Source organism: Suncus etruscus, chromosome 17 (assembly GCF_024139225.1).
Source record: "Suncus etruscus isolate mSunEtr1 chromosome 17, mSunEtr1.pri.cur, whole genome shotgun sequence".
In the NCBI taxonomy this organism is placed as follows: domain Eukaryota; kingdom Metazoa; phylum Chordata; class Mammalia; order Eulipotyphla; family Soricidae; genus Suncus; species Suncus etruscus.
In genome coordinates, this window is record NC_064864.1 from 39,598,639 (window position 1) to 39,624,482 (window position 25,844).

At 37.9% G+C, this 25,844-nt stretch overlaps 1 protein-coding gene across 1 annotated transcript; it reads right to left on the minus strand.

Annotated features, from left to right (window-relative positions):
* On the minus strand, positions 1-25,201 carry TCTN3 (tectonic family member 3). The gene is made up of 14 exons (XM_049790883.1): positions 24,950-25,201; positions 24,733-24,856; positions 24,215-24,333; positions 19,444-19,574; positions 19,110-19,218; positions 18,366-18,481; positions 17,852-17,887; positions 16,557-16,637; positions 16,098-16,223; positions 14,754-14,861; positions 13,915-14,009; positions 13,490-13,630; positions 9,720-9,858; positions 1-598 (listed from the first exon to the last, which is right to left on the minus strand). The coding sequence occupies exons 1-13, from the start codon at positions 25,185-25,187 to the stop codon at positions 9,849-9,851; spliced, it is 1,434 nt and encodes a 477-aa protein (XP_049646840.1). The 5' UTR covers positions 25,188-25,201; the 3' UTR covers positions 1-598; positions 9,720-9,848.
* Positions 25,202-25,844: the final 643 nt, after the last annotated feature.

The window sequence follows — 25,844 nt, forward strand, 5'->3', positions numbered from 1 at the left end:
TTGCATGAAGAGCTCACAAACCGTTTTCAGACATACCCAACCAAAAGAGCTGGAAAGAGACTGCATTTTCCCTGTTTGAGAAATCCCAAATCTAACATGTTCCTGGTGGTCTGCCAAGTTCCAAGCAGAGTTAAGCCTTTTTATGGATTTTCTAAAATCTCTTCTTTCAAGTAGAAGTACCTCTTCTGTCAAGTTTTCTATTTTCCTGTATTGGTGGTTTTTAGCCTTTTTAGCAGGCTGCCACTGGCTGGGACCAATGGATGCCAATCACTATCCTAAATGCTCTCTACATGTGGACAGCCAATGAGTCGGCTGCCCCTTTGGCTTTACACAATGAAAACTAAAATCAGATTCTTCTTTTTCATGTATTCTCTAGGTTGAGAACTCCTAATAACAAGAGACAGCAGATAAAGATGGAAGAAACTGAGCCATTTTGAAAGTTAACTCCACTGCTGAATGCCACTTTGAAGGGGAAGAAGAAGTCAAATGACAATTTCCAGTCTGCTTGGGGTTGGCCCCATGGAGACTCTGGTTTTTGGGTAATGTCCATGAAAGTCACAACAGTTGTCAAAGATACTTCTGGGACTTGAAGGAAGTCCTGCAAGAAAAAAGTTTAAGAAAGGTCAATGCCTTTTTGACATGCACATGTCCCTCAAATTTGATTATAGTTACTCTCTCCCTTGAAGAGGGGCCAGAAATATTTCTCCTGTTTCCTATTATTTCTCCTTTTTCTTCTGTAAGTTATGGGAAATGAATTGTTTAGCAAAAGTTCATTACACCAGAACCGAACAGTTACACCTTAGAGACAATTTTGGGTGTCCCCCCCAATCACCTGGCCAAGTAAGTTGCTGTCTGATCTCAGTAACCAGATGGCAAAAATGTTATTGTTGGCTGTGGCCAAAGTGACTTCCTCAGCACCACTGGGTGTTACCCACCATAATGATTGGAATAAGCCCTAAACACCACCAGGTGTGGCCCCTCCCCACAAAAAAGTTAAAGATAATGATACAACTTCCATTAAAAATTTGCTTCAGGCTTTCTTTGCTCCATTTAGATTTTCTTGCTCCTTTATCAAAAATTTGTATGTCTGGGGAACATTCTCTGAGTATTCAAGCCTATTCCACTGATCTGAGGGCCTGTCTTTATTCCAATACCATGCTGTTTTGATAACTATTGCTTTGTAGTACAGTTTAAAGTTGGGGAAAGTAATTCCTCCCATATTCTTTTTTCCCAATGATTGCTTTAGCTATTATAGGGTGTTTATTGTTCCAAATGAATTTCAAAAGTGCCTGATCCACTTCTTTGAAGAATGTCATGGGTATCTTTAGAGGGATTGCATTAAATGTGTACAATGCTTTGGGGAGTATTGCCATTTTAATGATGTTAATCCTGCCAATCCATGAGCAGGGTATGTGCTTCCATTTCCACATGTCCTCTCTTATTTCTTGGAGCAGAGTTTTATAGTTTTCTTTGTATATAGGTCCTTCACATTTTTAGTCAAGTTGATTCCAAGATATTTGAGTTTGTGTGGCACTATTGTGAATGGGGTTGTTTTCTTAATGTCCATTTCTTCCTTATTACTATTGGTGTATAGAAAGGCCATTGATTTTTGTGTGTTAATTTTGTAGCCTGCCACCTTGCTATATGAGTCTATTGTTTCTAGAAGCTTTTTCGTAGAGACTTTAGGGTTTTCTAGGTAGAGTATCATGTCATCTGCAAACAGCGAGAGCTTGACTTCTTCCTTTCCTATCTGGATTCCCTTAATATCTTTTTCTTGCCTAATTGCTATAGCAAGTACTTCCAGTGCTATGTTGAATAGGAGTGGTGAGAGAGGACAACCTTGTCTTGTGCCAGAATTTAGAGGAAAGGCTTTCAGTTTTTCTCCATTGAGGACAATATTTGCCTCTGGCTTGTGGTAGATAAATGGCCTTAACTATATTGAGAAAGGTTCCTTCCATTCCCATCTTGCTGAGAGTTTTGATCAAGAATGGGTGTTGGACCTTATCAAATGCTTTCTCTGCATCTATTGATATGATATTGTGATTTCTATTTTTCTTGTTGTTGATGTTGTGTATTATGTTGATAGATTTATGGATGTTAAACCAGCCTTGCATTCCTGGGATAAAACCTACTTGATCATAGTGGATGATCTTTTAATGAGGCATTGAATCCTATTTGCCAGGATTTTGTTAAGGATCTTTGCATCTGTATTCATCAGCGATATTGGTCTGTAATTTTCTTTTTTCGTAGCATCTCTAAAAATTGAACTTAGACCCCCAGCTAACATCATGTACGAAGGTTAAATCCAAATGGATGAAAGACCTCGATATCAGACCTGAAACCATAAGATATATAGAACAACACGTAAGTAAAACACTCCAGGACATTGAGACTAAAGGCATCTTCAAAGAGGAAACTGCACTCTCCAAGCAAGTGAAAGCATAGATTAACAGATGGGAATATATTAAACTGAGAAGCTTCTGCACCTCAAAAGAAATAGCGCTCAGGATACAAGAGCCACCCACTGAATGGGAGAAACTATTCACCCAATACCCATCAGACAAGGGGCTAATCTCCAAAATAGACAAGGCACTGACAGAAATTAACAAGAAAAAAAATCTAATCCCATCAAAAAATGGGGAGAAGAAATGGACAGACACTTTGACAAAGAAGAAATACAAATGGCCAAAAGACACATCAAAAAATGCTTCACATCACTAATCATCAGGGAGATGCAAATCAAAACAACTATGAGGTATCACCTCACACCCCAGAGATTGGCACACATCACAAAGAATGAAAACAAGCAGTGTTGGCGGGGATGTGGAGAGAAAGGAACTCTTATCCACTGCTGGTGGGAATGCCATCTAGTTCATCCTTTATGGAAAGCAATATAGAGATTCCTCCAAAAACTGGAAATCGAGCTTCCATACGACCCAGCTATACCACTCCTAGGAATATACCCTAGGAACACAAAAAATACAATACAAAAATCCCTTCCTTACACCTATATTCATTGCAGCACTATTTACCATAGCAAGATTCTGGAAACAGCCAAGATACCCTTCAACAGATGAATGGCTAAAGAAACTGTGGTACATATACACAATGGAATATTATGCAGCTGTCAGGAGAGATGAAGTCATGAAATTTTCCTATACATGAATGTACATGGAATCTATTATGCTGAGTGAAATAAGTCAGAGAGAGAGAGAGAAAGACACAGAATGGTCTCACTCATCTATGGGTTTTTAGAAAAATGAAAGACATTCTTACAATAATAACTTTCAGACACAAAAGAGAAAAGAGCTGGAAGTTACAGCTTACCTCATGAAGCTCACCACAAACAGGGATGAGTTTAGTTAGAGAAATAACTACGTTTTGAACTATCCTCATAATGAGAATGTACGAGGGAAATAGAAAGCCTGTCTAGAGTACAGGTGGGGGTTGGGTGGGGAGGAGGGAGATTTTGGACATTGGTGATGGGAATGTTGCACTGGTGATGGGTGGTGTTCTTTACATGACTGAAACCCAAACACAATCATGTATGTAATAAAGTTTAAATAAAAAATTTTTAAAAATTTGCCTCAGGGGCAGGAGAGATAGCACAGAGGTAGGGTATTTGACTTGCATGCCACTGACCTGGGAATGGGAGAGACATTCTCTGCATCCCATATGGTCCCCCAACCTGTCAGGGGCGATTTCTGAGTGCAGAGCCAGGAATAATTAAAAAAATATTGCCTCAGATGCAAATCAAAACTATAATGAGATACAATCTCACACCACAGAGACTGGCACACAACAAAAAGAACAAGAACAACCAGTGATGGCATGGATGTGGGGAGAAAGAGGCTCTTGTTCACTGCTGGTGGAAATGCCAACTAGTCCAGCTTTCTTGGAAAAGAATATAGATATTCCTAATAAACCAAATCAAATATGTAAGGAGGGATATCACAATAGATGTTATAGAAATTCAAAGAATACTCAGAGATTACTTTAAGAATCTTAATGTCACAAAAGAACCTAGAAGAAATGGACAAATTCTTGGATTCCTATAACCTCCCATGGTTGAACTAAGATGATTTGAAATACTTGAACAGACCTCTCATGATTGATGAAATTGAAATGGTAATTAAGTCTTACCCAGATGGATTCACTACTGTATACTTTCAGACCTTAAAAGATCTGAAATTGTCAAATCTTTCCAAGTTCTTCTAGAAAACTGTAGAAACCAACTCTCCCAAACAGTTTCTATGAAGTGAATATCACCAATACCAAAAGTAGACAGAAACCACACACACACAAAAAAGAGAGAATTGCAGGCTAATAATATCCTTGATGAACACAGATGCAAATATCTTCACCAAAATACTAGCAAAGGGAATCTAACTATTTCAACACAAAGATAATAATCCATGTAGGATTCATCCTGGTGATGCAGATGATTTAACATAAGCAAGTCAATAAAATATATCAATAAAAGGAAAATATGATTATATCAAAAGATGTAGAAAAACACTTGACAAAATGAGGCACCCATTTATGATAAAAAAAAAACTCTCAATAAAATGGAAATTGAGGGGCCGGAGAGTAACACCCTACAACGGTAGGCATTTGCCTTGCATTTTACTGATCCAGGACTGACAGGCAGTGATTCCATTCTTACATCCCATATGGTACACCAAGCCTGCCAGGAGCGATTTCTGAGCACAGAGCCAGGAGTAACCCCTGCGCACTGCCGGATGTGGCCCCAAAACGAAACAAAACCAAACAAAGGAAATTGAAGGAACTTTCCTCAATATAGTAAATGTCATCTATCACAAGCCCACTGCAAATATACTCAGTGTGGAAAGCTAAAAGACTTCTTTTTTAAAAAATTTGATGCAAGACAGAGTTGCACACTCAGCAATTAGGCAAAAAATAGATATCAAGGCATCCAGATAGGAAAAATAAAGTCAAGTCTCACTGTTTGTAGATGACATACTATATTTAGAAAATCATAAAGACAACAAAAAGCTTCTATAAACAATAAATTTGTATAGTAAAGTGGCAGGCTACAAGATTAATACACAAAAATATATGACTTTTGGGGGGTTTGAGGGCTATACTCAGCCATACTCAGGGGTTACTCCTGGCTCTGCACCCAGAAATCACTCTTAGCAGACTCAGGGGACCATATGGGATATTCCATGGTTATTTGCAGGGAAAATGCCCTATCACTGTGTATTGCTCCAGTCCCCTGTGTCTTTTCTATATACAAATAATGAGAAGAGATATTAAAAAATAATCCTTTTCACAATTGTGTCTCACAATATCAAATATCTCTGATTCAAGTTAACTAAAGAGATGAATGACCCATAAAAAGAAAACTTTGGAACACTACATAAGAGGACATGAGGAAATGGACACACATCTCTGCTGCTCGTGGATTAGGAAGATAAACATTAAAAATGACAATACTTCCCAAAGCATTGTAAAGATTTCAAGCAATTCCTATAAAGATACCCATAATGTCTCAAATACTCCTGAAATTCATATGGAACAGTAAACCTCCAGGAATAACTAAAGCAAAACCTGGGGAAAAGATGGGTACAATCATGTCCCCCAAATACAAACTGTACTAAAAAGGTGCAGCAATTACAACAGTATGTAATTGGAATAAAGACAGATCCTCATAAATGAGATATAACTGAAAATTCTGAGAAATCCTCAGGTTTATCATAAATTATTCTTTGTTAAATGAGCAAAAAATACAAAGCGGAGCAAGGTCTCTTCAATGCTGGACAGGCAGTATTCCCACCAGCATTGAGAGTCCCTTTCTACTCACATCTACACTAGCACTGGCTGTTTTTGTTCTTTTTGATAAGTGCTAGTCTCAGTGATGTGAAAGGATATCTCATTCTTATTTGATTTGCATCTCCCTAATCATAAAAGATGTGGAACATTTATTCATGTGTCTTTTGGTCATCTGACTTTATTTGAGGAAGTTTCTGATTATCTCTTCTCCCCATATTGTGATGGGATTAAGTGTTCTTTTTTCTTGTTAAGCTCTACTGGTATCTTATATATCTTATATATTAAACTCATATCAATGGATATTGTGTGAATAATTTCTCCCATTCCATAGGTGGTCTTTATATATGGGTCATTGTTTCTTTGGAGTTTAAAACCTTAATTTAGTAGTAGTCCCATTTATTTATCTTTGCTTCCATTTGCTTGGTCAGTGTTTAATCCTTAAAGATGCCTTTAGCTTCAATGTCATGGAGATTTCTTCCTATATTTTCCTCTGCAGTTCATATTTTTTGTTCCTTTATAAAAATTAATTTACCTGGCATCTATTTCAAGATATTCAGTTCTATTCCACTGATCTGTCTTTATTCCAATATCATGCTGTTTTCATTACTATTGTTTTGTAGTACAGTTTGAAGTTGGTGAAAGAAATGCTTCCCATCTTCTTTTTCTCACATTTTTGCTTTAGCTATGTATAAAGAGACAGATTCTTACGGTCCTTGATCAGTCATAAGTAGGCTACTGTTCCTTTAAGGGTGAGGACATCAATTACCAGATGCTTGCCTTTTGTAACTGCCACTGGAGGCTGAAGTGCGGGTGGAGGGGGGGAGTCTGTGTATAATTATGGACCTTTGCACATTAATTTTGTAGCCTGCCACTTTGTCATAAAAATCTGTTTTTTCTAAATGCTTTTTCTGTAGTCTTTACAACTTTCTAAATATAGTATCATCTGCAAATAGTGAGATCTTTACTCACTATCTGGATGCCCTTCATATCTATTTCTTGCCTAATTGCTATGGCAAGTACTTCTGGTACTATATTGAATAAAAGTGGTGAGATTGGGCAACCTTGTCTTGTGCCAGATTATACAGGGAAGGCTTTTAGTTTTTCACCATTGAGTATATTTTCTATGGGCTTGTAGTAATTGGCTTTGACTATACTGACAAAAGTTCCTTTGATTCCCATTTTGTTGAGTTCTTATCATGAATGTGTGATGGATCTTATTAAATGCTTTCTCTGAATCTATTATTATGATCATTTTAATTTTTAATTAAAATTTTAATTTTTCTTATTGACATGATGTATAAGTTCACTGGATTGTTTATGTTAAACATCCTGCATGCCTGGAATAAATCTTATTTATGTTAAATGATACATTTTTATAAATTGCTAGATTCTATTTGCTAGTATTTTGCCAAGGATCTTTGCATTTGTGTTCAAGGATATCAGTCTGTATTTATCGCTCTTTTTCTGTGTTTCTGTCTGCTTTTGGTATCATGGTAATATTAATTTCATAGAAACTGGGAGTGTTTGTTTCTTCAGTTTTCTGAAGAACTTGAAAAGGATTGGCAATAGGTCCTCTTTAAAGGGCTGAAAGAATTCACCTTTGAGTCCAAAGAGCTTAGGCTTTTGTTTTGGGAAAGACTTTTGATTACCATTTCAGCATCAATAGTTATAGGTCTTTTCAGGTGTTCCCAATCATCTTAGTCAACCTGGGAATGTTATAGGAATCCAAGAATTTTTCCATTTCTTCTAGGTTTTCATTTTGTGGCATAAAGGTTCTCAAAATAATCTGATTATCCTTTGAATTTCTGTAGTTTCTGCTGTGATATTCCTCCTTTCATATCTGATTTGGTTTATTAGATTTTCTCTGTGAGTTTTACTAGTGGTTTATCAATATTGTTTATAGTTGTAAAGAGACCACTCTTGGTTTAATCGATCCTTTGGATATATATTTTTTTTGTTTCCAGTTCATTAATTTCTGCTCTAAATTTTATTTCATTCCTTCTACCTACTTTTGTGGTCCTTTTGCTGGCCATTTTCTGGTTTCTTAAGTTGTACAGTCAAGTTGTTTATACTAGTCATTCTTTTTTTCTGATGAATGTTTGTATAGTTACAAACTTTCCTTTTAAAATAGCCTTTTATGTGTCCCACAAGTTCTGGTAGCATGTATTCTCATTCTCATTTGTTTCCAGGAACCTTTTGGTTTCTTCTTTGACTCACTCGTTGTTCAGTAATGAACTATTTAGTTTCCAGGCATTTGTACTCTTTCTCTGTTCTGTTCATCATTAATATCTATTTTCAGTGCATTATGGTCTAAGAAGGTATTTGGTATAATTTCTATACTCTTTGACTTTGTGGCATTGTTTTTTGTCCCACTACATGGTTTATCCCGGGTAATGTCCCACATGCCCCTGAGAAGAATCTATATTTGGCTTTTGGAGGATACTAAGATCCTTTCTTCTATTTCTTCTTTGAAAGCATTTCCTGACTTTAGTCTAGTTGATCTATAGGTAGATGAAAGAGTGGTGTTGAAGTCTCCTACAACTATTGTATTGCTAACATCTTTCTTCATGTATATTAGCAGTTGCTTTAGGTATTTTGCTGATTTCTCTTTAGATGCATATATGTTTAGGAGTGTGATTTCTTTGTGGTATACATGTCCCCTGATCATTAAGAAATTACCTTCACTGTCTCATAACTTTTTTGAGCCTTAAATCTATGTTGTGAGATACTAGTATGACTTCCCTAGCCGTAAGGAGGTTGTTTGTTTGAATAACTGTCTTCCAATCTTTGATTTTTACGTGTTTGCTCTGACTGTTCAAATGTATTTCTTGCAATTAGTGGAATGTTAGGCTGAGTTTTTTAATCATCCTACCTTTCAGTGTCACTTAATTGGTGCATTTAGTTGTTGTCATTGATATTACTGTCATGGAGTTTTGTGTTACCTATCTTCAGAACTTTGGCATGTTTATGTGATTTGTCTTGTCTTAAAGTATCTCCTTTAGTTCTTATAAAGGTGGTTTCGAGTCTAAGAAGATTCTGAGTTGTTTATCTGTGAAGATGTATATTGTTCCTTTCAAATTTGAATGAGAATTTGGCTGGGTATTGTTGGTGAGGTATTAATTTCATTGAATTTTTTTCACTATCCTAGTAATGTCTTCAGACCTACATGGTTTTCTTTGGTAAATCTTAAGGATACTCCTTTGTATGTAATTTCCTTTTTTGATATTACTACTTCCAGTATTCTATCTCTATGGTTATCATCATTCTGATGTGCCTTAAGGTGTTTTTAATTTGGGTCTCTTTTAGCTGGCACATTTACCTTTTTTTCAAATAGGCCAAGTATTTTTCATCATTTAACATCAAAGGATACTATTTCCTTATTTTATTCTCTATATCCACAGATGAGTAAGATCATCCTGTTAAAATTATTAATATAATAAAGTTCAAAGGGTCTTACAAAAATTTAATATTGAATTCCTATAACTATACTTAATTTTGTTATAGAAAATTCTTTTGTGGTTGAATCAACCAATAGAGAAATACTGGTAGAATAATTTAAATGAAATGAACCTATATGATAATCTGGATCAAGAAATCTTTTTTTTTTTTTTTTTTTTTTTTTTTGGGTTTTTGGGCCACACTCCGCGGTGCTCAGGGGTTACTCCTGGCTGCATGCTCAGTAATAGCTCCTGGCAGGAACGGGGGACCATATGGGACACCGGGATTCGAACCAACCACCTTTGGTCCTGGATCGGCTGCTTGCAAGGCAAACGCCGCTGTGCTATCTCTCCGGGCCCGGATCAAGAAATCTTAAGAAAATTGGGAATAGGATGGAAGAAGTATATACATTATATTCACATGACAATATGAAGGAGAACAAAGAGTTTTGTGTGAAACTAGACCCATTAGGAGTCATGACTTACCAGGCAGTGATATATGAATCGTGCTCCTGCCACCTGAGCTTGTGGGTTGGATTGGAGGCCTACAAATGCCCACAATACCTGGATCTCGAGGGAAACTGGAATGACACAGCAGGATACACAGTGCACAGCCTATACAAAGGTAAAGAAGCATCTGCTTGAATTGCTAATGATTGTATCTTTGTCATCACCCAGCATTCAATAGCCATGGTTTTTGAACAAAACAGATAGTAACAGAGAGGTCAATGCATCTTAGAAAAAGTTCTTTGTCCTTTGAGGGCCAGAGTGGTAGTACACCTGTTTGTTGCACGTTGCCCATCTGAATTCAATCCCTGACACCCTGTATGGTCCCCTAAGCCTGATAGGAGTGACCCATGAGCACAGAAGTAGTAATAAGACTGGACTATCGCCAGGTATAACTCCAAAACAAACAAAATATTATTTTCCTTTGCCTTAAAAAGATTAATATTCTAAAATAGAACACAGGGGCTAAAGTGATAGTAAAGTGGTAGGGTGATTGTCTTGCATGCAGCCAACCAAAACTTACCAGGGTTTGATTTATTGCATCCTATATGGTCCTCTGATCCTACCAAAAAACAATTTCTGGGCATAGTGCCAGGGGTAACCCCTGAACACTGCTGTGTGGCCCCAGTTCATCCCCCCAAAGAAACTTGCTAATACAGAGATCAGCAAAATAGAAGCCCAGGTAGAATATTAAAAAGGCACTAACTGAGTGATACATTGTCAAGCAATGTGCAATTTGAAATGTCAGAAGAAACAGCCATTTTGGACCAAGAATACAAAAAAGGGAATACTACAAAACTACAAAATAATGATGATTTAAAAAAATTTTATTGGTGGTGGGAATGTTGCACCAGTGAAGGGGGGTGTTCTTTACATGACTGTAATCATACAACTATAATCATGTTTGTAATCACGGTGTTTAAATAAAGATAAAAAAAATTTAGGCAGTAAGATGGCATACTAAAAAGTGAGACTAGAATAGAACATAATATTAGTGGGAGGAGGGGAAGGAATGAATGTTAATTTGAATAATAGGAATCTCCTATGTACAAGGCTAGTTGGCCTGAGCAGAAATTGTGGCTGAAGCAACAATTTTGAACATGGGAACAATTACAATTAAGAAAGAAGGCATTACAGAGCATGTAATCTAGAAGAATTACAAGATGCAGGAAGAATTGATGGTAAGAATATCCCAACAGGATGTAACTATAACTAGCAGATACAAGTTAGCCTCAAATAACCCTCTATATTCGCCCCACCCTCTGTTGCTGGCACTCTTGTGATGCCTGGGGACTGCACACTGAACTGTGGTGCTTACACATTTTTACCCATGGTGCTTAATGGCGACTGCACATTAGGCTGTGATTCTTACACACTCAGCCCACATTGCTTACTAAGGTTTGCACTTCTTTAGTGGCTATGCTTGCATATATGCTAGTAAAAGTTGCATTCTTAGTTAAGACATGCACACACATTATAGTTATGGTGCTTGCTGCAGCTCTCACACATGCACTCATGAAGAATCACACTTCTTGGCCAAGGTGCTACCACATCTTTTTTTTTTTTTTTTTTTTTTTAAGCTATACCTGTGATGATCAGGGAATTACTTCTGGCTCTGCACTCAGGAATTAATCCTGACAGAGTTCAAGGGACCGTAAGGGATGCTGGTGATTGAATCCAGATTGGCCACATGCAAGACAAGTACTCTACCCACTGTCCTATCACTCTGGTCCTTCACACATCTTTTTAACTTCTGAGCTAGCCAGAATCACACAACCTTGTGATGCTTTCAAATGTCCGGCTGTGTGGCAGCTGACAACTGCTTGCAATGCTGGAGATGACAAATAGCTAAGTTACCAAGTCAAAAAGCAGAGCTACCAGGATTGCAATTGGTATATGAGACACACCAGGGACTTGAACTCCCTCCTGACCACACATTTGCAAAGCAGAAGCTCTAACCTCTTGTGCCTTTTAGCATCACACTTTTTTTTTTATTATAGTAGCAAGGCAATATATGTATTAACTTGAAAAAGAAAAAATAGGTCATATTTAATGACTAATTTATTAAAAATTTTAATTAAGGATAATGGGACAATTAACTGGCAATAGGAAACAAGTTGATAATCTTTATTTAAAAGGTAGATACATGGCTGGGGATGAGGTTCAGGAGGTACAGTACATGATTTGTATTTGCAAGGGCCTGTCTTTGATCCCTCACACATGATTCCTAGAACCTCAGACAACCAGGTATAGTTCTGTGGATCCTGAGCACTGTCAGGAGACCAGGTCCAAGCATTACTGAGAGTAGCTCCGCAACAGTAAAAATGTTAATATAAATACATATAAATTTAACAATTTTACTTCCAGGATTTAACATATAGGCTTATATAAAAGCAAATATATATGTACATATATATAAACATATATATAAGCCTATATAACATTTAGGTACACATAAAAGTGCCTGAAATAGATTATAAAATGTCACATTTCTGTAACAGCAAAAGAGCAGAAACCTGAATGTCCAACAATAAAACTGGCTAAATAATTTATAGTCCATTTAAATTAGTGGTTCCCAAGCTTATTTGGTCTAGTACCTCATTTTCTAAAATTATATTATTCAACATCTCCAAAAAGTCTATCTTCTTTAAGAAACAAAGTTTGTCCTGTGAGCCACTCCCACCATCTCAGTGGCACCCAAGGCTACTACTACGCTCCTGGATTGTTCTGCAGAAAGGATGGGGAGAAGAGAGGAGGGAGTCTATATCATCTACTTTGGGAAACACTGACCTATATAATGGAATATTTAATTATACTATGCAATGAATGTGGAATTTTATTATGCACAAATATGGGGAAAATTCTAAAGCAAATGAAAATACTAAAGTGAAGAACAGTGTTATATTGAGTTAAAGAAAAGAATCCATGAGGAGTTGGAGAGATAGTGCAGATAGGGCATATACCTTTTATGCAATTGACCCAGATTTGGTCCCTGGCACTCCATAAGGTCGTCAAGTCCACCAGGACTGATCCCTGAGCATAGAGCCAGGATTAACACCTGAACACTGTAGTGTGGCCATAAAAATCTCTGAGTATGTATGTGCATGAGCAATGGCATGCTATATCTAATTCTGGAAGGAAAGAGACATGACTTGAATTGCCTCAGCTCTCTGGGATAAGAAACTATTTCTTTTATTCTTTTCCAATTTGGATCAAGTGCGTATGGTTTTTAAAATCACTGAGAAATTTCTAGGTTTTTCTATTTTCACATTTTCTCCAAGTAAGGAAAACAAACAGGGGTCAACCTAACCTGAAAGGACTGCCTCAGATTTTAGCATGACTTCATATTCTCTTTCCTTTTATCATAACCTTATATTATCTTCTATTTATACAGAAGCTTATGTATTTCTGTGCCTTAAATCAGCAGCTAAAGATTATCTAGGAGATGTATTTATCCTTTGTATAGAAGTAGATCATTTTGTTTTTGTTATTTTTGTTTGTTTGTTTTTGGGCCACACATGGTGACACTCAGGGATTACTCTGGTCTATGGCTCAGAAATTGCTCCTAGCTTGGGGGACCATATGGGATGCTGGGAACCAAACCCAGGTTCATCCTGGGTCAGCTTCTTGCAAGGCAAACACCCTACCCCTGTGCTATTGCTCTGGCCCCCAGAAGTAGCTAATTTTAATAACATTATTAATTTACAAAGAATCTCAAGTTTGTTAATCAGCTTACCGAAACATCACAGCTCTTGTTGAGGATCCTGGTCCACTCTCCCTTGTGGGCTGGGTGAGCATTACCAAAGATGCCAACCTGTTCTGGTTTAGGCATCCCATGAAGAGTCCAATAAGCCTCCTCCTGCACATGACTGCAGTTCATATTTTGTGGCCTGAAATGATACCATGGAGGTTGTAGACTAACAATAATATAATTATTAAACTATATCTAAAAGTCAATCTAAACATTAGACAAAGTATCATAAGATAAAGCAGAGGAAACAATCTTTAGTATGTATAGGGGGTATGAAGTTAGCAAATGTTTAGTAATATTTATATTATTCAGGTTATAAAATAATTCCTTATTAGCATCTTCTAAATTATAAAAATATAAAAGCTGTCATAACCATATTCCCTTGGAGAAAATTGTAGAAATGATGCAAAAGCCAAGAATTACCTGAACTTGCATCCAGATTTCACATTCACCCCAAACTGTACTTCATGTCTTTTAATAGAACATGTTCCATCACCCTGGCTCTGCAACACAGTCATCTGAGGTGGGGAGTGATGGTCAAAGAATCCTAACAAAAAATAAATACTAGGCAGGTTGGAATATCTGTGTTCTTATCGTCTCCTTAAAACTATATTAATCTCAGGACCAGAGTGGTGGCACAAGCAGTAGAGCATTTGCCTTGCACACGGCTATCCTAGAACAGACCAAGGTTTGATTCCCCAGCATCCCATATGGTCCCCCAAGCCAGGAGTGATTTCTGAGCATATAGCCAGGAGTAATCCCTATCACCATGTGTGGCCCGAAAAAAAAAAAAACAACAACAACCAACTATATTAATCTCATGGTAACATTTAAATCAGTTTTTCCTTTAGTAATTAAAAAATAAAGATAATTGCTATTTTTTCAAAAATAATTATATACCATAAAATAAAATTTAACAAAAAATGAGGTGCTTGGGAGAGAGTTCAAAGATAGGAAAGAAAAGCCCTAAACTCAGTTCCAGGCACTGATGTTTCCACACCTGCCCTGAGTAGTGCTGGCTGAAGCACAGGTTGTGCTTCAAACACACAACTGTCAGGTACAGACAACTAGGTCAAGTATCAAGTACAATGCTCATTTTAATCCAGTCTAAAGTTATTAGTATTTGAAAACAGAACACACTAAAAGTTTGGTAAAGAAGTTCTGAAAAGAAGGGGAGACCTTAGAATCAAAAATCCAAAAGATCAGCTGCTGCAGGTTTCTTTATTAGGCTCAAAGGAAGCTGCCAGTTCCATAAAGGATACAGAATGACTTCTATCACCAGTTAGAGTAAAGAGTGGCTTCCCAATGATATAGCCAGGATTCCCACTTCTAGGGCTAATAAAAGCAGTGGCTGTGCTCTGTTGAAAAGCCTGAAGAGAAGAAAAGTCAATTATGGTTTAAAAAAACATAGTATGCCCTCCCCACCCCACTTCTCCTGCTTGACTTTGTATCCTTCAAGGAAACATAAATTACTGCATAGAAAAATCTGACTTCCTTCCACGGTATAGAATTGTGCAGAAATGTGTATTTCAGTATTTTACATATTTTTCATTCACAAAAAGAAATCCTAAATGATCTATTGAAATGTGCATGTTGCTTTCTACCAAGGATTATGATTAAAGATGTGCCAACTATCCTGCCATTGTCTGAAACTAAAAGAATTTTAATTCAATTAAAAATATATTTTAGCTATAAATGTTCCAGAGATAAACTATGAGAGGAAGAAATGGCCAGTGTTTTGAAGGCGGAGTAGAGAAGAAACTATTTTTTCCTGGCAGAAGTAGAATTGGATAAAAAATGCTGAATGTCCAAAATTTGAAAACAAAACAAAACAAAACAAAACTAAAAAATCTCTATGGTATATTGACTAAATTTATAATCCAAACTAACTTTTTTTGGTTATTGAACCCAGAGTTTCACACATATGAGGCACATGCTCTATGTTTAAGTCACATTCCTGGTCCTAGAAATAACTTTTCTTTTTGGTTTTGTTGTTTTGGAGCTATAACAAGCAATGCTCAGGGGTTTCTCCTGGCTTTGCACTCAGGAAACATTCCTGGTGGTGGTTGGGAAATCATATGGGATGCTGCAGGTTGAACCTAGGTCAGCTGCATACAAAGTAAGTGCCTTGCCATCTGTACAATCGCTATGAACCTAGAAATAACTATTTTTAGAAGTATTTCCTTTGTTAGGCATCAGATAATAGAGAAAATGTTAGCAATTAAACATCACTGAATTCCTATTATCTTCTCTAAAATCATGAACTATTAAATATTGAAACTTCAGCTAGCAGATTGAACTCCATATTCTGATTCTATAAAAAACAATGTGTTACTGGGCCTGGAGAGATAGTACAGCGGTGTTTGCCTTGCAAGCAGCCGATACAGGACCAAAGGTGGTTGGTTCGAATCCCGGTGTCCCATAGGTCCCCCGTGCCTGCCAGGAGCTATTTCTGAGCAGACAGCCAGGAGTAACCCCTGAGCAATGCCGGGTGTGGCCCAAAAACCAAAAACCAAAAAAAAAAAAAATGTGTTAAAGAAGAAGAGAGATTATATTTTATTCAAACCCTTTTTGTCTCTTAACCCTCTTAAAATAAAGGCCCTAACCCTGAAGCGAATGGTGAAGTGTTGCTGCAAAGAAATGCTGGATTCAACAGTTAGGTTGATTTGTTCAAAACTGACAGAAACTTTCTGAATTCCAAAAGTTCCATTGGTCTCTATCTCATAGATGACCTGAAATACAAAAATAAAATCAATTAATAAAAGTTATTTAGTTGGCTACTTATCTTTAGAAGAGGAAATTTTATGCCCTTTTTTGTTTGCTTCTTTTTTGGGGGGCTATACCAGCAATATTTGAGGGATATTTCTGTCTGTGCTTTTGGGATAACATAATGTTCACAATCAGACCATACTTTCACCCTTCACTGCTTGGCATCGTTCTTTTCAAGGCAATCAATAAGTTAGATGCACAGAGCAATGTGGCTTCCTTTTTGGTGTAGCTTTGTTCACTTCTGGTTCTATTGACAAACAGACACCAAGCCCAGAATGGAAGTTCAGCATCCCTACCTGGGAAACGACATTCTGACAAGTGTTTCCAGCCAACAGAGGAGAATCAGCCTGGGAGTTAAGTGTTATGGGAACCTGAAACTAGCAAGGGAAAGAAAATGTCAACTGAAATCAATAGTAGTAGTTTACTCTTCACTATTGTACTAAAATGTGATTTCCTTCTTAACCTTCACTTTTTCCTCTTCTTTCTCTGTTGTCTATAATTTAAATTTAAAAGTTTTTCTAAACCAGTTAAAAGTTATTATAAACCAGTCATTCAGTATTTTCAGAATATTCAAAGGTTCAATGGTCAAATACGTTTGAGAAATGCATTAAACACTCTCTCTTTTAGGGATTATAAACAGCCAGAATAAGAAAGATGCAATAAGTTCACCATGTTTAATTCACTAAAATCAATCCTAAATGGTCTATAGAAATTTACTTGTTACTTTTAAGGATTATAATAAACAATTACAATCAATTATAATATAATAGTATAAGTGTATCATACACATAAATATATAATGCATATAGATAATAACATCAATAAAAATAATTTAATATTTATATAAATCATATTAATATCGCACATCTATAACTATATTAATATCAGATTAATATTAATATACACAATGTTCTTGATAACATTATATATTGATATATATCATTATATATTGTATGTATATATTATATATGTAATTGATATATATCAATATATATTGATACTATATACTATATATTATTAATGCTATTGATATTAATATTTTAATACCATATTATAATATAGCTAATAGAATATAACTTATGATTACTATTAATAATAGCAACAATAACAAATTGAGTAATTATTCATATAATTATATTATATGAATATATGAGTATATCATAAATTATAATCTAATAGTATATAAATTATACTATTATAATGAACTATTTTTAACTCAACATTTCCAAAATTTATCTAATCTCATGAATTATTCAGATGATATTTCTATGGGAGGGGGTCTCCTAAACAAAGCTCAGAGGACTAAGGCCAGTGATGCTCAATTGTCTCCAGATCTATAGCTGGTGGTGCAAGGGGTATATCACGGATAAAACTCTGTCCTTATGTATGCAAAGCATGTCCCCCATCCCCATGAGACATCTAACCAGCCCATATGACATTTTTAATCATATTGAACTTACAGGACAACATACCAGTTTGATAGGTCACACACATTTTCTTTTACCATTGTAATCTAAACTGAAATTGTATCAGATGCAAAGGGACCAAACAGTCTCCCCTTTCTTTATTCCCAATAAATAGCATCATATACCTTCGTATCCTGCAGGTCATTCATGCCTCTTGGAACCTTTAAGAAAAAAAGAGCAGAACAGGATTATATGTCTTATAGAACATCTCCAGGAACTTCTGGTATGACATTTGGGAAGACAAATCAGCACACTGAAATGTGTTTTTTTTCCTACCTAATTCTTCCTATGTTACAATGCCAGCAATAGAACCAGGGAAGGTTGGACAAACTGGGATGCCCACCAACCTGAACAGAGAACTTTCAAACACCAATAAATTTTTTTGACATAATGAGCCATCACCCTCCCACCCTTTTTCCCTCCCAATTCAGTCCTGTTAGCCAACAGAGTGAGTCTTCCTATACATCCTAAATTCTTTCATCTCTCTTCAGATGCTTAGATTTCTAGGTCTTTTGCCTTTTTTGAAACTCTTGGGCATTCTGACTTTCAGTTTAATGCTTTTATTCCCTCAACCCAACAGTGAGAAACATGTTGACTGTACATTAATAGTGATAACACTGAAGAGGTAAAAATACACACCTTCAAGACTGTGAAGTTATAGTAAGAGGCAGCATATAGGGCTGGGTCTGACATACAGCTTTTTGACAGATTCTTGAAAAAGTGAGCACAGGTTGTACTTTTACTCTCCAAGAAACCTTAGAACACAAGGAATTAAGAAAATGGTAAATGATTTAGTCTCAGTGAAAAATGTGATTATAGAAGGAAAACACCATGGGGGTAGGAGAAATGAGAGTGGCATTTTGATAGTGAAATGACAACGTTGGTGGTGGGAGTAGTGAGACATTTACATCTAATGGCATAAAACTTCACTTTACTAAATTCTATAGTACTGTAAACAAATGATTAATAAAAAATTATTATCAATCAATGGGAATGAAGGAGTTGAGAATATGGCTCAACAAGGTAGAGCACATCCCTCTGAACTCAGCAGCACCAGATGTAGCTTCAATCACTGCCAAGGCCCCAGGACTGAGCCATCGGGCCCACACCATTAAGGCCACACATCAACTAAGTATATCCAGGGTGCCCCTATACAAATATTAAGGAAAATTTAAAAAATGAAGTTATAAATTAAAAACATTTTTGAGTTGCTGTTGGGGCCACACCCAGCAGTGCTGAGGTAGTGAGAGGAGGCCGTACAGTGCTTTGGATTGAACCCAGGACTTCACACCTGCAACACATGTGGTCTTCCTCAATCTATTCCCAACCTAAAAGCTAGGCTTAGAATGAACAGAAAGGCTGGCACTTCCGCTTTGAACTCACCTGCAGGATTGCTCTCAGCACAGAATCCCCCAGCTCCAACTCCAGCAGGCTGCCTCAGTAAGCTTAACACAGAATACTTGGGGAAGTAAGTTAGGATGGGGTCCCCAGCCTGAACAAAGTAGAATGGAAATTTATTCATAGTGAGTCTGAACACCACAAAAAAGAAAAAATAAAAGCAAATTAATTCAGTAGTTTGTAGACAACACTGGCCTCCAAAAGAGGTAAACTCTATTTTACTTAGCAAACAGGAATACATCATCAAGGGTGTATCCCAAGATACTGATTAATTGTTGACTATAAGAAAAAAGGCAGATCTTTCTTTTCCTTTGCTTACCTTGTAATACAAGGATGGTGGTGACTGGGATTGGAATGTTGAAGTAAATAATTCACCTCCGAATTCTCTAGACAAGGTCTGGAAGTTGGTTGCATTGACCTTCTGAAGCTTCTGGAAATAGTTCTGCTTTGCTAAAAATATTTTTATGATTTTTAAGTTAAGTAAAGAAAAATTTTACTTTAAACAATCTGGCATCCAAGTAACTATTAAAATTATTTTGAGGCATAACATATACAAAGTATTAAATATACTAATTATATAATTTTAAGTATAAACTTAATGAATTTTATTAATTTACATACTTTTATTACTCAAATTAAGTAACATTTTCTCAAGAAATTCACAATCAATTTTCCATTTTAAGAGATAACAATGATTATGATTTCTATCAACCAATTTATTCATAACTTAAATAAATTATTAAGTATCAAAATTAATATTGGTATAAGGATCTAAGATAAAAATATGGCCAGTAAGATTGTCAGTAGGAAGCATGCTATGGGGTTTGGGGTAGAGGAATAGGACAGAGAAGTGGTAGAAGGAAGTGGTCAACCAGGAGAAGGAGCAGATGGTAAAGTGCTATGCATGAAACCTTGTCCATAATAGTACTGTACATAAACCACAGTGCCAAGTTATGTTTTTTTAAAGTGCCTGTTATAGGGGCTGTAGTGGTAGCATGGTGGTAGGGGTTTGCCTTGCATGTGCTGACCCAAGACAGACACTTGTTTGATTCCCGGCATCCCATATGGTCCCCTGAGCCAGGAGAGATTTCTGAGCGCAGAACCAGGAGTAACCCTGAGCATAGCTGGGTGTGATCCATAAAACAAACAAATAAATAAAAAGTGCCTGTTACAGAAGCAGACTGGTGGGTAGGAGGGAAACAGGGCATTACTAAGGGAAGAAGAGACTAGTGAAGGATTGGTGTTGGAACATTATATGCCTGAAACCCTATCTTGACTAATCCATAGGGACTAAAATTATTTTTAAAAAAAATTGGGCCTGGAGAGATAGCACAGCAGTGTTTGCCTTGCAAGCAGCTGATCCAGGACCTAAGGTGGTTGGTTCGAATCCTGGTGTCCCATATGGTCCCCCGTGCCTGCCAGGAGCTATTTCTGAGCAGACAGCCATGAGTAACCCCTGAGCACCGCCGGGTGTGGCCCCAAAAAACAAAAAAACAAAAAACCAAAATACAGTTAGTGAATACCAATGAGTTCCAGTTTCTAATGTTAGGTGTATGATTAGCAATTTGTGGTGAAATAGGAAATCCAATAATATTCCTATTTGATACCAGATAAATCTACAGATGACAAAAATGGTTCCATAGAAACATAATAGTTAGAGATTAGTTTTTAATTTTCTCTAAATCTTCCTATTTCCTTTTAATTTCAACTAACCACCCCTTAATAGTGTTGTAGCATGTCCAATTCTTATTCCTCTCATCTTATAATTTCTACATTTGAAATTTCAGTTCCCTAAAATGTGTAATTGTATATTATAGCAATATATAAATCTATAAATTTCCTGCAGCCATGTGTTTATGGTATTTCACCACTAAGAGAATACTATAGGAGAAAAGACTTGGTACTCTGGGCTCCCCTGCCCAGAGTGTGCTGATAATCTCTGATATTTTTTAGCCACCAGCTATTCTAAGTAAAAAAAAAAAAGGGGGGCAGAAAGATGGGAACGGGGGTGGAGGGAGGACAAATTTGGTGATGGGAATTCCCCGATTCAATGTTAGTATGTACCTAAAATACTAGTGTGAAAGATGTGTAGGCCAATATGGTCAAAATAAAAATTATATATAAAGAGCAGAAATATTCCCTATATTCAATTCTTTTTACTCTTCATTACTAGTGTAATTTGGACAGATTTTAAAAAGTATTAAGATTGTCACTGAAAGAATTAGGATTCTCATATTATATAAGATTTATCTTTATCTTCTGCAATTGTAAAGTCCATTGTCAATGGTAAATTTCAGCTTTTTGTTTTGTTTTGTTTTGTTTTTGGGTCACACCTGGCATTGCTCAGGGGTCACTCCTGGCTCTACGCTCTGAAGTCACTCCTGGCAGGCTCGGGGGACCATATGGGATGCTGGGATTTGGACCACCATCCTTCTGCATACAAGGCAAAGGCCTTACCTCCATGTTATCTCTCCGGCCTCAAATTTCAGCTTTCTGATTAAGCTTGAAATGAACACATTATCAATTCTGGGGTCCTTCAAATTCTGTATCGATAATCTAGGTCCTTGCTACTCAAAGTTAATACACAGACTCATGGACCTAGCATCATCTGGGAGCTTGTCCAAAATTCCAAATCTCAACTCTCTCCAAGACATACTGAGTCAGACTTTGTTCATAAAAAGATATCCAGATAATATGAATTTTTCAAACTCATATATTTGAGTTTGAAAAGCTCCACTCTAAAATAGGTGATGCTCAATGCTTAAGAAGAAAGACAGGTAAAATAACAAATATCAACCTGGTTATTTTTTCATAAACAAGACAAAATTAAAAATTTTTAAATCACACTTTAATGCATTTATATTGGTGATAGAGGTAATAAGTAGAGGAAAAGCAGTACAGACTAAGTAGAATGTTTTTTTCCTAAAATTATAATTCCTAATAGAACTTAAAGGCATCACTCATGACTTAGCTTGACAAAATTTCAGATGTGGAATAAAGTCTTGGAACCATTTAGCACAAAGCCTTTAGGATATTTAAATAAATGAGAAATAAATGAGTTACCAAAGGCCATGGAGCCATCCGGGAAAACCAGAAACAGATCACAAATCTTATTCCTGGTCTGAGGTTTTTTTCCACACCATCATGAAATATAGACTTTTGACTATGAACATCTATTACTGTTCATAATAACAGTATTTATTATACTGCAAATATTAAGTATAATGGGCAATTTAAGGTATGTTCCAACTTTTGGGAATAATTCTCAGATATTGCTGACAAAAATGCAAACTACTAGTCCAGAGGCAGTGTGCAGGACAAGATGGGGGACAAGAAGGCAATAAAAGATGTAAGCCATTATAATAATTCTGAACAAGAAGGCACGCAAAGGTTTAAAAAACATGGGTTAGCTGCAGTCTTAATAATAAAGTAACACTGGTTCACAACACAGGTTTCAGGTTAGTGGCTCGTAAACCAACATTAGTATGTTACACATTTGCTACCTGAATTCTATTTTCTACAGATGCAGTTGAATTTTTTCATCCTTGTCCCTCTTCCCTTCTGGTAACCATAACTTTGTTCTTAAGACTAAAACCTGGTTTTATTCATTTGTTTTCTCTATCTGCTACATATGAATGAACTAATTCACTCAGTTTTTGTTTTTCTACACATGATCTAGATAGATTGATTGTTGCAAATGGCTGGATTTCAATTTTTTTTTTTGGGGGGTTTTGGGGCCACACCCGTTTGATGCTCAGGAGTTACTCCTGGCTAAGTGCTCAGAAATTGCCCCTGGCTTAGGGGGACCATATGGGACGCTGGGGGATCAAACTGTGGTCCTTTCTTGGCTAGCACTTGCAAAGCAGACACCTTACCTCTAGTGCCACCTCACTGGCCCCAGGATTTCAATTTTTATACAGATATATATATATATGCTCATCCACTGATATGTACTTAGGTTGTTTCAAACTATTATCTTCTGTCATGAATATGCAGTCTTATTGTGAAATAAAACATTTTTGTGCTCTCTTTACACTGAGTGACTACAGACTCTGATATTTATTTCTAAATTTAGGTACCCTCAAACCCCAAACATTTTTGAAACAAATAGTTTTGCAATTTCTGATAACCAGGAAATCAGGTTGAAGTCAATTTCACGGTATGAGGGACATTTAAGGTTTGTGTCAGAACATTATTTTGTTCATAGACAGTAAATAAAAGAAATATGATTCCTATCTTTAGTAATGTATTCATCAATAGCAATTATCTAAGTCTGTGTAAGACCTCTTAAGTTATTGTACTCTACAGGTAAAAGAGCATCTTCATATCCAGAGCTAGTGCTATTCTAACTGAACATAAAAACAGCCTAGAAATGCAAAAGGATTTGTCCAAGTCTGTACAGCTATAAGTACACGGCAAAGATAAGATTCCAGTCTAAATTTCCTTTCCCTCTAATTGCCTCCAGAAAAAAACCGGATAGATATATAGACTCATTTGTCAAATACATTTCATCAGGTATTCTTATGCCTCCCATGTATCAGGCACTGGGGATTCAGTGAATGCTTTGAAGGAGACTGAAGCGAGCAGGATTTGCCCTCTATCTATAATTACCTGAGCTTACCAGAATGACTGAAATTAAAGTTCTGCAAAGTTTTACTTATGGTGGCATGGCTTAGGTAACTGGGCCACATTTAGAAGCGCTCAAGGACTACTTTTTTGAGTTTTGGCCACATTCAGTTTTTGTCAGGGATTACTCTTGGTATCTGTGCTCAGGTATCACTCCTGGTCAAGCTTGGGGGACATTATGTGGTGCTGGAGATCGAGCCCCAGTTGCCTGTGTGTAAAGCAAATGCCATCCTACTATACTATTCTCTTCTGCTTTCAGGGACTATTCTAGGTTTTCTGCGCAGGAGAGACCCTGCTGCAGCAGGATGTAGAAGCAATGCCCAGTGTGTAAAGGGAAGGAAAGGAGAGTGAATGATGTGGATATGTGGATGTGTGGATGTTTGTGGATGTGGATGTATGAAGAAATACAATAGGTAAAAAATGTTTTGATTGGCAATAAAAACAGTTAGCATATGTGTACTCACTGTTGTTCACTTGGACACAAAATTGACTGATTCCATTTAAGTCCCTGAAAACTCGGGTAGGAAAAGGAGTATTACTCCTGAAGATAAGTGAGTTGTCCACACACACCCAACTGGAAGACCTGTGAAGAAACGGGGAGATTAAGAAATAGATTTAGTGTGGGTGGAAGGAGATGGGAGGGTGCATTGGTGGTGGGAATGTTGTACTGGTTAAGGGGGGGGGGGTGTTCTTTTTGCGACTGAAACCCAACTAGTCATGTTTGTAATCACAGTGTTTAAATAAAGATATATATAAAAGAAATAGATTTAGAAGAGGTATAGGGCCACAGGTGGGCGTGCCACGTTTGCCAAGTGCCAAAAGAGGGGATCCCTGGAGATCACACCATGCTCCACTACACAGTTAGAGCAGGAAGAGAGACAAGGTTACTGGAGAAGACAAGGCTGGAGGTGTGACAGCTGGGGTGACAGCGATTAAAAGAAGGTCGACCTACTCCCCCTAAAGTGCTCTTCCAAGCTCAAACCTGACACTGCCTGGGAGGCAGAAGGAGAAAACTGCCAGCGGGTGGCGCAGGTCACAGTCGGGATCGCAGCAGCAGTTGATATCGCAGGTGCCAGGCGTCAAGTCGCAGATGCAGACGGACAGGGCTGAAAGCACAGGGGGAGCAGAGCGATGAGGACCCTCGGACCCCCCTGGTGCAGCAACTGTCAGCTGTCAGTCGCGCCCACCGCGCCCCTCACCCGGGGAGAGCTCCAGAGTCTCGTTGCCCGGAGCTGCGGAGGTGGCGCCGGTGGGGCCTGGGGTCGAGAGGCCCTGTGGCCCAGCCCGGGCACTTTGCGTCTCCGTGGAGGGGGACGGCGGGGTCCCCCTTCCCGGCCCTGGCTCGGACCCAGATGGGGAGAAAGACGCTTGCGGCCTGACGCCCTCGCGGAGCAGCAGCAGAAGCACCTGCAGACGCGCGAGCCGCGAGGCGCTCATTGGGAAGAGACCCGGAAGCCCTCGGGAAGAGGAGCTCCAGCGGTCGCGGGACGCGTCGCTAGGGAGCGGGGTGGGCGGAGTCGCGCGGATTCGACGTCAGCGAAAGGCGATGTTCATTGGCTCCCGCCGACGGCCGTGGAAGGCTCCGGCCAATAGAAAGCGGGGTTGTTAGTTTCAAGGCGGCAGCTCGACTCAGCGTCCGGCCGCGCGCAATCTTCTTCGCCAGGCAACCGCTCTGCTGGAGTTGGAGCCCTAGCGCCCTCTCTCGGCTGGGGGGCAGCAGTTCAGCCGCGCGTTCTCAGTCTGGAGAACTGAGTCTTCTGTATAGAGTGCTTCCTCTCTGTCTTTGTCTCTGTGTCTCTCTGTCTCTGTCTGGAGAACTGCGTCCTTCCTCTGCATAGTGAACACACACTCTCTGTTTCTCTGTCTCACTCAGTCTGGAGCACTCTCTCTCTCTCTCTCTCTCTCTCTCTCTCTCTCTCTCTCTCTCTCTCTCTCTCTCTCTCTCTCTCTCTCTCTCTCTCTCTCTCTCTCTCTCTCTCTCTCCCTCCCTCCCTCCCTCCCTCCCTCCCTCCCTCCCTCCCTCCCTCCCTGTCTCTCTCTCCTCTCTCTCCTCTGTCTTTCTTTGTCTCCCCGCCCTCTCTTCATCCTTCCTCT

Excerpts from the sequence above, each read along its gene's own strand:
- TCTN3 (XM_049790883.1), bottom strand. The coding sequence starts at position 25,187 with ATGAGCGCCTCGCGGCTCGCGCGTCTGCAGGTGCTTCTGCTGCTGCTC. Across the intron at positions 17,888-18,365 it reads ATAACTTCACAGTCTTGAAG|GTTCCAAGAGGCATGAATGA; the intron begins GTGTGTATTTTT and ends TTTTTCTTAAAG. Across the intron at positions 14,010-14,753 it reads CTGGTGATAGAAGTCATTCT|ATGACTGTGTTGCAGAGCCA; the intron begins GTATCCTTTATG and ends TCCCCACCTCAG.